General features: G+C 41.9%; 1 protein-coding gene across 1 annotated transcript in view; it reads right to left on the minus strand.

Annotated features, from left to right (window-relative positions):
• Positions 1-13,682, minus strand: part of ZSWIM6 (zinc finger SWIM-type containing 6) — an 80,274-nt gene that overhangs the window by 38,949 nt on the left and 27,643 nt on the right. The window contains exons 2-3 of the mRNA XM_026037103.1: positions 8,510-8,866; positions 196-344 (exon numbers count right to left, since the gene is read on the minus strand). Of these exons, the coding sequence (XP_025892888.1) occupies positions 196-344; positions 8,510-8,831 (471 nt within the window). The 5' untranslated portion in view covers positions 8,832-8,866. The remainder of the gene's footprint in view (positions 1-195; positions 345-8,509; positions 8,867-13,682) is intronic.

Below are 13,682 nucleotides of genomic sequence, written 5' to 3' on the forward strand. Positions count from 1 at the left end.
ATGTTTTGGGGGCGAGGAAGAAGAAAATGGCAAAGCTGAAGATGGTTGAAATGTTGCTTCATCTCCTTAAACTGATCTCAAAACACATCAGACCATGTTCCATTGCTGTAGCACAACTCATTAACTTGCTTTCATGCTCCCAAGACTAACTAAATATGGCTAACAAGTATAAAAGGTTTAGAATACTCAACAAACCTTTGCAAAAAGCAAATTGAGCTGTTTCCCTGATCCATGGTATCCACCTTGGGAGAGGAAGAGTTTAACCTGTTCTTGGACCTGTTCTTCATCTAAATGCCAGCAGTTTTCATCATCTATGCTAGCACCTGCTGTTGGATCTGGAGCACCTGCAAAGAGGAAGAAAAGGAAACAACATTATTTTCTATATAAAGATTAGCAGTTCAGGGGTCCAAGGGAGAGAAGCAATGAAGAGCTTTTTGGATTTGCGGTCAGTCTCATTTTGAATCTCCTGGCTTTGATATAAACAGTCTTTATAATAAATTTCTTTACAGTAGGCTATAAAGAAATGACAAGCTAGGAAATAGCATTTAAACAAACATCTTTTTACAATAATAATATTAAAATTTTAAAAAGTATTTTCTAATATAGCTGCTGAGGGAAGAAAATTTTACAATGCATTTTCCGTTTCTGTAACTGTGACATTAAAGGCACTCTCCCACATGAGTTCCTGTGCCATTGCTGTTCCTTCGGGCACCTTGCTCGGGCTGCATGACAGACCGTGGGCATCACGACCGATGAGCCCGAGGAAACCCACGGCCTCGCAGCCTCCGAGCTCCGGAAGCTCTGCCAAGCTGAGCAAGCAGTTTAAAAACTCCCCAAACAAATCCCATTTAAAGCACTAAAGCACTTTAAAGCACTAAAGGCATCTCCCACCATAAATAAAAATCCCAGCTGTGCAAGAGCGTGGAAGTTTCTTGCACAGGTGATCTTATTTCTAGTGAGTTAATTCTACTGAACTCTTCCTTGATTACTGGTCCAGTACAAACTTAAAGGCTCTCTTCTAAAAGGGGCTAAAAATAACTAAGACAAGTCTTGGCACCATCCAGCAATCTACATATTCCTGAAGTAGCCAGCACTTCCCCTGGGTTTTTTTTTTTAACCAATTGTTTATTTATCTTTTTGTACATTTTTTTGGCAAAATTTACAGATCAAACTGAAGTGGTTGACAAGTTCTTCCCTAGACTGCCAGAGAAACTGAAGTTAATGCACCAGTGTAGCAGGCGGAAGGTATGTTAAGAATGCCACAGACTCAAGTTAACTTGGCATTTGGGGCTTGTCACAATTGCACTTTATGGAACTTTTGTTAAGCCTGAAATTTTTTTGGTGTATAAATTAAATGCAATCAACACAATCTTCCCAGAATCCTGATCAGGACAAAGCATCTGCTTTTGCTGAATCATTTGAGCTCCTTCTAAGATATAATCTCTCCCTCCAACAGGTTTCTAGATGTTAGAAACAGAACCACATTAACACAACATATCACCTTTAAATCCCAGGCCACGTTACCCTATAACCAGTAATAAAGAAAGCTCCTGCTGGGGAAAGAAACTACATAGACGGGTTTGCAAAACCTTGCATCCAAACAAATCCTGAGAATCCAAAGAGACACCTGCAACTTTTCAGCTTTATAGGAATTAAACATTGATTCTACTGATTTAATTGTTCATTTTACAATTGCAGCTCTGCCCGTAAGGGTTTTGCAGGGAATGACGGAACCTTCATTCCGTGAAAATACAACTGGAAGATTTAAAGGGTGAAGGAGGTATATCTTGTATGCAGCTTGTTGCTGAGAAAGTCAAAAAAAAAGCATAGAGCTCAGCAACTTCCTAAGCTGCCTCCAACTTAAGAGCCTCCAACTGGGAATGCTGCGCTGGTGCTGTCCTTACATATATTTTTTGATTAATAAGAACTTGTGCCTTTGCTGATGCGAAAGAGCTCTCCTGCCTTCCACAGGAACCATTAGAGGGTCTCTTAAGGCAGGACACAAGCCCCAGACAGCACAAAACCTACGGAATGAAAAACCTCCTTGTTGTGCGAGTGCTTCCCCTGTCACCACGCTGGTTTGGGGGGCTCTCAGCTCGGGCGGCCCCACGGACACCTGCGGAGAAGGCTTCAGTTGCAGGGAGCAAGATAAAAAGGGAGCTCAGGCCGCACGGGCACGAGCAGTGCAGCTGTCGCCCAGCCCCAGGTCTGTGGTATCACCTTGCAAATAGCTTAAATATTTCATTGCTCCAAAACACATAGAAAAGACTTGTGAAAATGAATTATTTAAATATGTGTATATATATATATATTCACACAAAAGATAAACCTAATCTATGTTATTCCTTACTTAAAGGGAGATTTACCTTTAAGTCACGTCAGCACGGCTACTTCTAAATTGTATTAAAAATAGCCCAAGATTCCTCTGCTAAGCTTCCCTATTTAGGGAAAAAAATAGAATTCCTTCCATAAGCGTTTACATTTTATCAGGAGTTTGCTGGCCAGCCTGTGCTGCAAGGCTCAGTTTCCACCCAGCTCCCATAGCCTCCAGCAGCAGCCTTTCCTGGCTGCAACAAGGGTGCCCATCACCCCGGGCCAGTTGCTTTGCCCCCCTTGCCACCCTCCCCAGACTTATTTATATTTTTTTGTTAAAAAAAACCCAAAAGTTGCCTTTAACGTTGCTGCCGTGCTGCCAAATGCCCCATGGCCAGGGGCTCAGCATCACTGCACTAGCACCAGTACGACCCTCGTGCCGGTGGAAGGAGGTACCAAGCCAAAGGTCTGAGGCCACCAAGCCAAGGAGCTGAACTTTGAGGGGCTGCTCAGCCTAGTCCACAGATAGCCCTCATTCCAAGTCATTTTTTTTCCACAAGATTGTACATGAGCTTTAACCTGTATCACCAAATTTGTTCATCAGGAAAAATCCAGATGCATCAGGAAGTTTCAGTGACATCCAACTGGACTTGGCTTCGGCATGTGTGAAATGAGTCTCTACAGCCCTGCTTGGTGCCGAGACCAACTCCCTTTCTCCCCATGTAAACTGGGTATAAGTTTTACTTATAAGCTTTGTGAGGATGATTAGTTCACATTTGAACTATGCAAGTGAAAAGCAGTGTATAATTACACCAAATATTAAAACCTGTAATTAAACGGTGTCAGTTTATAGACACTCGCATATTATTCTCCATCCCCCCAACCTCTGGCTTTGTTCGCTCCCATCATGACAGGTCTCTGAAATAGGTTGTATATTATGAACCTACAGATAGGCAAATACATTAAATAAAATCTTTATTCTCAGTCTATAGACATGGCCGTACATTTTCACTCATGCTTGATTATGGAAAATTAAAATATCCACACACTCTTAGCAATCAAAGCAGAACACTGAGTTGCGTAATTGTTTATAAAAACCTATACCTGAATATCATTTTTAAAAAGACCTTTATATTAATGGTCCTAACTTTTTACACATAAAAACGAACCCATTACCAAGTTCTAAGCTACACAGGTATTAAATAAAAGACACTTCCATCATTTACATAGCAATTCTAAGAGCAATTCCTTTAAGATAAGTAATTGCACTCAGTAAGCTGTGTCATATATGGAAAACTTCTAAAAGAAAAGTAAACAGAAGCAAAGCACAGGTCAAGAATGAACAGAATATGGCCTAAAAAAGCCTAAGCTGTGATCTACTATGGAGCAGATCTACAGTGTGATTTGGATAAAATCTCTCTGGAACGCAGAATCTTTAAGACAAACTGCTTCCCTGATCCCCACTTCTGAAGTATCCCAACACTTGTTTTCATCTTCAAATGAAACCGCATCAAATTACTTACTCATCGAAATACTATGTTTTTAACTTCATTTTATGAAAAAAATGTGAGCTTAAGTATCCAAATGAACTGTAGATCACCTCAGTTCTATTAAATGTCATCCTATATCAGTATTAAGGAGAAAACGCGGAAAAAGATTACAGGGAAAGCAGGACTTCCTGCGTGCCATGCAAAGACCAAGCGGTCCTAGCTAGAGAGCAAGGCTGCTGCTGCACCGACTCACAACAGAGTGATAATTGATTCTATAAACCCGGTGTACTCAGAATTCTCTAAACAATAATCAAATAAAAACAAAGATCATAAAATTAATGACTCAAAAATATTATCATGCCTTCGATTCCCCAAATGCTTCAAAGCTGACACGTAAGTCGCTTCATCTTGCACTTCGTTTCAGAACTCTTGGGTGGAACAGGGCACCTCCAGCCCCATGCACAGCACTGGAGAGCAGCAGCCAGTGCTGGGAAGCAGCCGCTTTTAATGCTTTTAATACAGAACGTGTAGAGGCAGGACGGGCTGCACTGCGCCCACATGCACACATTTCTCTCTGGAAAGCATCTAACCTCTCCTGCTGAAATCCTAGTCTCACAAAAGTTACCAGCATTAAGTTTCAAAGTTCATCCCTGTGTGGTGGGCAGAAAAATCTCTTTGTCAGTACAAAGCAGCATTTTCAGTGGGACCCCTATCTCATGCTGCATGTCTCAAAACAAAATATCTTGATTTATATTCAATAAAACAAGTTAATTTTAATGCTTAATGTATCTGAAATCCTGTCCTACAAGTATAATCTATTTTTTTCAGTATTATCTTGTGATTATCAATCTTTAACTTCATTTTACATTTTGCTAATTCACCTCTACTTGAATTTCTGAAATATTTCTAGTTTTGACTAGTTTTCGCTCTCATCTGCAAATTTACCCGTTGTCCCTTCCTTCCTTCCCAAACCCAGCTCAAACACACCTAACGCCAAGTGTTGCAGCACGTAACGTGGACCCTCTCGAAAGGAAAACCGCCTGCCACGTCTCCCATTCACCCCTGGCACCTTGCTTCTCAATCAATTTTGCTGCTTTAAGCAGGGCCATAAGAAAGACTACCAATCCTTTATATAATTTAAATGATTCGATGGCAATCAACTCCCTTTTTCACCGTTGAAGAATTACAAATACAGTTATCTACCGCTCAGTTTTCTTTTGCTACAATCTCCCATGAAAAGCCCCGTCCCTTCAACTAAAGGACACTAGTCTAGAACAAGTCGCGTTCACCTGTGGGTGACGCAGACGCTCAGAGCTGGGGGGTCTTCAAGGGGACAACAGCTCTCCCCCCTCGAGACCATCAGGAGCAAGGCCATTTGTAGCATCCACAGTGTCACACAAGTAAATCAGACACAACATTTCTTCCCCAAAAAGTGCTTTTACGTGCTAAAGGCATTCAAAAATGCTTGATTCCAAAATTTAAATATTCTGTGGATAAGACACTTGCAAGGCAATGAGGAGTAAGTGCAAACGTGCACGGCAAAGCCAGAGGAGGGTTTCGCTCATTCGACATGACGCTCAGCTTCTCTGAAGGAGTTTGGGAGCAGACCACGTAATTCCTGTGCTTCTAGCAGCATCCCCTTGTTTTTTCCTGGCGCGGGTCTCGGTCAGGAAACAAGAACGGATGGATATTGCACCACGTGCATCCACCACGGAACTCAAAGGGATCTGTCATCTCAAAACCTGTGTCATCAGGCTAAGTCACACTTCCCTAGCTCCCCCAGGAACCTCTTTCACAGTGAGGTGGCCAAAACCAGTCATTGAACACTGTGTAAGACAAAAGTTGGAGAAAATGAACCATTATGCAACATACCTTCTGTGAAAGGAAAGGCCTTGCAGAGTTATTCCAGCTCCCTGGCCAGTTCATAAGCAAGTCAAAAATGCTGTGGTCAAAGCTCTTGAAAGCCAAGGATCACTCAAACAACAGCAAAATATTCAAGAGACCTCATTTCTTTTGCTTATTATTGGAATTATAAAAAACTAGTACATTCACCACAAATGCAAAAAAACCCAGAAGTTATATACAACAAAGAAGAAGAATCACAAAAACCTCTCGGCAACACTGAAGACGATTTTCTCATACAACTACCAACTCAGGACTTCCCTTTGATTAAAGCTGGTTTTGGCATTTCAGGGCTAGGTCTCCTCTTTCTATCACAAGTACGGTTTTCTACATAAGCCTTTCCTCTTACTTACCTGTGCCTTCAAGCAGAGTTCAATATCATTTTTCTCCAATCAATGGTTTATTGAGGTTAAGCTGTTCAAAGGAAGAGAGGTCTCCACGACAGCTTTGTATTACAGACAGACACATGCAGTACAAGAGACAGGACAAAATGAATGGGGATCTGCTGTTTATCAATATATGCTACTGGAACCACAAGCAGATATTTTTGGTAGGTTTTTTTTTTTTTAAAAACTATCATTATTATTCAAGAAATTTGACGACAGATCAAAATAATTAATTACAGTATGAATCCCCAAAGAACACTTACTTGTTATGCAATCAGAGGAGCTTACTTTTCCCTTAAAAGAATCCAGCATTTTTAGCACAGGAAACATACTTAACAATAAAACAATAGTTTTATGTGAGTTCAAGAGGAGGAACAGAAAGCCACAGACCTCTTTGTGTACCTCAGGGTTTTTTTTTTTTTTTTTTTTTTTTTTTTTTTTTTTTTTTTTTTTTTTTTTTTTNTTTTTTTTTTTTTTGTAATAACAGCTTATTTTTATGCTTCCTAGATTTTCTAGTTCAGTTTTGGTATTTTATTCAGAAACAGCCAACAAAGACACAGAATCATCTCATTTTACTAGGAAAGCATCATGAAGCATGAGACAAAAGCTTAAATTGTGCGGAATTTTACACCAGCCCACTCAAACATACCATGAAAGTTCATAATTAACCATCAACAATTTTTGTTTCCTTACTCTTTATGCTATTCAGGTTAGGTTACACGCATTAAATATCTTTCAAATACATATATACTAATGACTAAAGGGTTTTTTTCCTTATTTTGACAATAATGAAGTATCATATGCATATAACAAAATATCATATATGTGTATAACCATCAGCCTTTCCTCTCCCACATTTGCCTTCCCTTCTCCCCCTGTCACTTTTTCACATCACTCCCAACTACCCCCTTCCCTGTGCCACTCACACACCCCGTAACTGCTCTTCCTTCCCCTTAATTCCTGATGTCCAGGCCATTGCAATTCCCACGCTCCACATCCCTTCAGCTTTCTCATTGAAGCACCTTCCTCTGTCGCTTCACGGCCTCCATCCGATTGATCTTCTCTTTCCTTCCGCTCCCAGGCGGCTCGGCAGCCACCTTCTCATTATGGTCTGCAACAAGTCAAGGCACGGCCCTCCCTCGGGCCACCCTCCGGAGCTGGTGAAAGACTCCTGAGCTCCTGAGCCTCAGCTTCTTGGCTTCCTCCTGACCCAAATTCCATCCTACAGTTGTTATTTTTATGCCCTTGATCAGCTTCCTACCCAGGCACGCTCCAACACAGTTTCCTGTCACCACGACAAGGCTTTGCAACACCACTGTCCTCTCCCTACTATCATCAAGGACCACTCCTGTAGGTCCCTGGACCACAGGAAGATGTGCTAGCTTGCTCACGAGCCCTGCTGTGGGAAAGGCTTGCTTTTTTTGTCCTATTCACACTGTATCTCATGAACATGTATATTTTTCTTATGCTAATGTTAGGCAGATTACCTGCATTTCTATTGCAAACTCCGTGGAATAGTGGTCATCTCTCTCACAAGTCTAACACGTAACAACCCTTGCTGTAAATGAGCAAACAAACCAAAGGTTGCATTTAGATTCCTCATTCTTTCCCTCTACTTACAGCACTGGTGACATTAGGGGACATTTTTATCAGCTGACATTTCAGAACACAGGACTCAAAGAAACTGGTTGGACCAACTCAAACCCTCCATTACCCACTTTTAGTGCAACATGAACGCCACCTCAGAAGCCTCAAATCAGTCAGCACCTTTAACAGACACAAGATGTTCAGCACAAGAAACTGAAAGCCATCAAACCTACATGCTGCAGAAAAAGAGCAGAAAGATCAAGACCTTGGCTGATACTATAAGACTGCTGCAGAAGTAACAGGAAAACAATATTGAAATTCAGGATTTACATTTCTCCTGACTTCATATAGAAAAGAAACCCCAAAGGATAATAAATGCATATTTAATGAATTAAAAAAAGTAACACCCACTTGCTTTTATACTTTGCCATCAAGCAAAATTACACAATCAAATTGTCAAAAGATTAGCTTAAAATGAACAAGACAACAAAAAGATGCACTTGGTAAGTTGACTGCAAGATAGTTTCTTTGAGCTACGTGGCTACACAATGACGAACACTCGGCTTTCATGTCAGGAAAACACAACTGCAACGCAGATCAGACGACATACTAACAGAAACGCAGGCATTGATCTCACTGCTTATTAGTTTTTTTCTCTTTTCCAGCCCATCTTAAAGAAACTTTCAACAACTGATTCCTCGTTCGAAAATACCACACAATTGCAGAGCAGTTCGGGCTGGAAGGGCCCTCCGGAGGTCACACACTTGGCGAACGCCACAGAACATCAAAACCAAAGAATAAGGAAAAGCGAAGAGCAGGTATCAAACTTACCATGGACTTGATTGATTTCTGAATTCTGAGAAAGAATTTCATCTGCTAATTTTTGAGCAGTTGGCAAAACTTCTGTGTGGTGCACTGTGATCAAATACTGTACAAATTTTTGTAGTTGGTCTCTGTTCATTTGAAAGAGTGTCTCTGAAATGGGAAGATGCAGTTTGACCTGATCTGGCTTGCGGATCCGGTATAAAGACAGTGCCACAACGTGGGCACAGTAAAATATGTCCTTGTTTCCACAGCTGCAGGTCACTGAGGTAATCTTGCAACGATCAAAGCTGATAGCTACATTGCAAACAGTTTCTGGCTCCGATTGCATTGCAGGCTCTGTCACTGTGCCACTCAAGTGGAAACCTGTGCAGAAAAAAAAATAAACCAAAAATGCTTTCATTATTGGGTAAAATACTATAATCTCACTATCAATTACCTCTCTTTAAGAGAGTGAAGCTCATGTCTTTATGATAATATTTTAAGGCATTTGCTTTAATTACACTCACCTACAAGGCACCCTTTCTTTCCCAAGTACCCCTTTCATCTCCAATAATTACTGTTAGAGGTAAAAAGCAGGTTTATGAGCCCTTTTTGCCATTCCCTAACACACGTAAGAGCCTGGCAGTTAGTATTTGGCAAAAGCAGCCTGCAGAAGCAGAGTTTCTCTCCATAAAGCCAAAGTGAAACTCCCAGTAGCTGGGCAGGTTTGCAGCACTTTCCAACCCCCCCACCACAAGGAGCACACCTAGGAACAAATTTAAACATTCCTGCAAGAGGGAAGTAGTGCACTCTAGTGGCACGAACCCAGGCCCTGATTGATATCCACTCTGCCACTGATTCACTTGCACAAGTCACTGAACCTCTTGGCTTTCACCTCCCCACCAGTGCGCGCACCCTCACACAAGCAGGGCACTGAGAGCTCTGTTTGTGAAGCTCTCTGGAAATGGAAACTGCTGCGACTGCTGCCTTACAGGAAACCAGATTTACAGCCCCAAATCAGGCACACGTGCCTGAGAAGTCTGCACTATGAGCTTCCTTCCCAGTCAGCATGGTAAAGGACCTGGCAGAAGAGCAAGGCTTTCTTATATTGTAAAAAGTTAGATAGCAAAAAAGCTATGCAACCTCAGCCATGTCTTCAAGACCCAAAGGGGAGCCTCAAATTGGGGTCTCAAGCACTGGGCTCCAAAGTTCAGACCTAAATCTACCTGTTTTCCCAACATAAAGACCCAACTTGTGCTCTCAACACTTTATCTCAGAACAGCAATATTTGGGTTCTTTCAGATTTTACGCAAGCATGACACTGAATTTGACTCAGCCACTGAGTCAGACACATAAATACAGAGCAGCAACCAAAGTTCATATGCTGTATCAGTAAACAGTACATACAAACCAGAAATAACCTGGAACAGACTAACAAGAAAGACGTTAACTATTTATACTGGAAATAACATAAAACCACACTCCCTTAAAGTCACAAACTGATTCAGTGTTCTTAAAACACAAGAAAAATGTTTTAAGAACAGGCGTTACATGAGAACTAGATGGACAAAAGGAAACATACACACACACACACATATATATCTGTATCTATGCTATACCCCCAACTGTTTCAAAAAAAGCCTGCTCAGTTACAGGAAGCCAGGAGGAAAGCGCCTCATTTTTTCCGTGTGTTGACACGGTGCATTTCAGAGCAGGCTCTGCAGTCAGCAGCGCTGTTTGGACCACGCTCAACTGCAGTATCTGATATGCTCTCCTGGAGAAGGTCAGAGGCGCACGCAAAGCCCCGGCAGGAGGATGTTTACCACTTGGTTTGGGTTCAAACTCAAGAGCATCCAGCCCAGAGCATTTGGTGGTTGCTCTGGGATTCACTCAGCGCTCAAGCACTGAAGGGGAGCGGGATGCCCTTCAAGTGATCAACTTGATGGCCCCTCTCTTTGTTTAGCTGCGGTGACATGTCCCTAGGAGGGCTCTCTCCAAAGCCACCAAGCCCAAACCAGGGGCTTTGTTAGAACTGAGCCAGCTCTGTTCATTTCGGGCCGCTTCCCAGTAAACGAGAGCTGGATTGGTGGTCTCCCAGAAGCCCGCCTGGGAGCGGCCGCGGGGCGGCCTCTGCCCGCGCGCTGAGGGACAGCCCGCGCTGCCATGGCCACGCTGACACCGCCTCAGTAACGGGATAAAGCCCCATTAATCACAGAATCACAGAATATTCAAGGTTGGAAGGGACCTCTAGAGACCATCTAGTCCAACCTTCCTGCTCAGGCAGGCACACCTAGAGCATGTGGCACAGGGCTGCATCCAGGAGGGTTTTGAAGACCTCCAGAGAAGGAGACTCCACAACCTCCCTGGGCAGCCTGTGCCACTGCTCTGTCACCCTCTGTAATTCCCATACAAAAAGGCACAACTGAAGATTTTCCATAAAATGGATTGAGGAGGGAAAAAAAAAAAAAAAGAAAGAAAATTGTGGCCAACCAGCTACTCCAATCCCATTATCATTTTTAATCTGTCAGCTCAGAAGTCAAGCTCCCTGCTCCCGCTGCTCTGCGTGCGGATTTTGGGCAGTTCACGTTACAGCAGCAGCATCTACAAAGCCAGGCCCTGCTCTGAACAACAACGCGTTACCTAAGCCGCCCTTCTTAGGTGACAGGGGATTTAAACAAAAAGATCAGCTGCCCCTGCAGCCTAAAAAGCAGCAGCTCTTCATTAGCCACGCTGCAGTGATACACTATGCCCCGTAATTACTACACATTATTTTCCTGGCCTTTTTTTCTGGCTCTGTTTAATGAAATAGCCCGTTGTTCACAACTGTGACCCTTAAGAGGGTCCTGGCAAGGCTGTTAGAACATGATCTAGTAGGCAGCAAACACCACCTCTTGCACTACCCTACAGACACACAGAAAACTGCGCACGGAAGACAGTTCCCCTTGTGTAGACATGTCCTTTTTTTTTTTTTTTTATTTTCTGACCATCCAATATTCTCTAAGCTAAAAGTAGTAGAATTTTGTAGCAAAAAAAAAAAAAAAAAAAAAAAAGAGAGCGACCCCCAAACCCAGACTCATTGCACTTCACTAAAAAGCAGCAGTGAATTCACCACAGTGCAACAACAGGAGAGACATAACACACTGGGACGCGAGGACAGCGACATTTCATCAGCAGACCCAAAGGAACCCGAAGTCTCATTTGCCGAAAGCCCTAAACCTTCCCTCCTCATAGGCACTTCCCTTCAAGGAGAAAATTCATCTGCTCCCCCGAGTTATAAACATTTACCAAAAGCATTTATCCCAAGAAAATCCCCCAGACCTCTAGCGTTTCACCTTTAAAATAAATAGCTCATTCATTTTTATCTAAAGACAACAAAAGGGTTGCAAGCAGCAAAGTGGGTGTTCACTCCTGAAGCTATTTATGGAGCGAGCCTGTTTCACCTTTTCCCTTCAGCTGCTGCATTTCTAAACATTTTAATATTTTCAAAACAGCATGTGACCAGTAACTCAAGCTCCACTGACATTTTCAAGGTGCAGAGGGTTTGCATTCCGGAAAAATGTATTTGGAAAAGCAGTCAGAGCAGTGAGACACCGTATCAAATGAAGCTCCCTCTTTGCTTGTGCTGCTGAACGCTCGCCCGAGACAAAAGCACTGCAAAAACTACTTAACAGCTGAAAAATAGTGGGGTGTTCGGCTGCTGTGCTTCCTAAAGCGGACCGTGCCAAAGTGCCCTCAGGAGGAAAATGTGAGGAAGTCACTGAATTTTACAAAGTAATTTTTGTCACAACCTGTCTGACAGCATCCTACGCGTTACCTTAAAGCGTTCTGGGACTGTAAAACAGTTTAATAAATGTACATTCGCATTACTACAGTGCACGCCTTCCTAAAACAGCCACATATATTCTTCAGATGTATTTTGCAGTTTTATCACAGAAAATAAAGACTTCAGAACAAAACAGATATAAAAGATACTTTAAATTACAAGAATTAAGGAAGGAGATGATGGATGGTGACATGTGGAGAAGCATCAACAAGCTGGTTTTCAGCTAATCCAGTCAAGCAAACTCAAGTCAAAAAAAGTTCCAACAACCAAAGTCCAAAGATGTATTTTACCAACACACAAGAATCAGAACAGCAGGGTATGCAAAATGCTAAAGAGAGATACTTTGAAGTTTATGCTGAGATTTCACTTTGCTAAACTTTTTAGCCCCTATTTAAAAACACCAGTAACATGACATCAAAGTACACTAACATTAAAAACACAGCAGCCTTTTCTTATGAAGACATGAGAGTACTTCTTTAGTGTAATTCATACAAAAAAAAATCCAAACACAGACTGCAAATATTAAAAACACAAACAACAACAGAACTCTGTTGAGATTTCTGGTGATAAAACAACACAACAAAACAAGCTCTAGGCTTTGCATCTTCAGTTTAAAGCTGTGATTGAAAATCAACCATGTCACCACTGGCTTCAGTTTATTATTTATGAAAAATACAAAATGTCCAAACTGGCTTACAGAAATACTCTAAAGTTTAAATAGTGACTTTGGAAAGCTTGCTGTCGTCACATGCCCTGTGAGAACACAAAGTGCCTCAGCCACTAGACAGAGATGAGCTTAAAATTAGGAAATCTGCTACCAACTGAAGCTGGAAATCAGATTTCCTTGATTACTCACCCACTAACCCTTAATTTTTTTCAAGCAGTTCATGAGATCCATCTTTATACTCCTATGCAGACAAACCAGGCTGTTTATATTCACAGAGTGTGGAATAGATCAATAGATGAGGTTTACTTACAGAACACCTTTCCTTCCTAATACCAAAGTGAAATGCAAAAAACCTGAGGCAGTCGGTGTGGGCGCTGGAGAGTGTCCCGGGAAGGACGACCTCCTTCTATGTGTGTTAACAGCAGCATCATACCCTCTACCTCAGCAGTCATTCAAATTCACTCACAGGCCTGCCAGCTAAAATTTATTCAGACTACAATATTACTTGGCAAACGTATAATCACTCTTTATATTAAAAAAAGACAACAACAACAAAAACCCCACTTTGCTTCATCTTGCCTACCAAACAACAACAAGAAACCCTTATGGAAAGTAGTTCCCAACCGTGCCCATTAGCTATTTTTTCATAACTGAGATCGGTGGTTGCATTTTTTTTTCCCAAGACAAGCAAAAGTCTAACCCATGTTTAC

This window comes from Nothoprocta perdicaria, unplaced genomic scaffold, assembly GCF_003342845.1.
Source record: "Nothoprocta perdicaria isolate Ctin4 unplaced genomic scaffold, notPer1 scaffold_1, whole genome shotgun sequence".
NCBI lineage: Eukaryota > Metazoa > Chordata > Aves > Tinamiformes > Tinamidae > Nothoprocta > Nothoprocta perdicaria.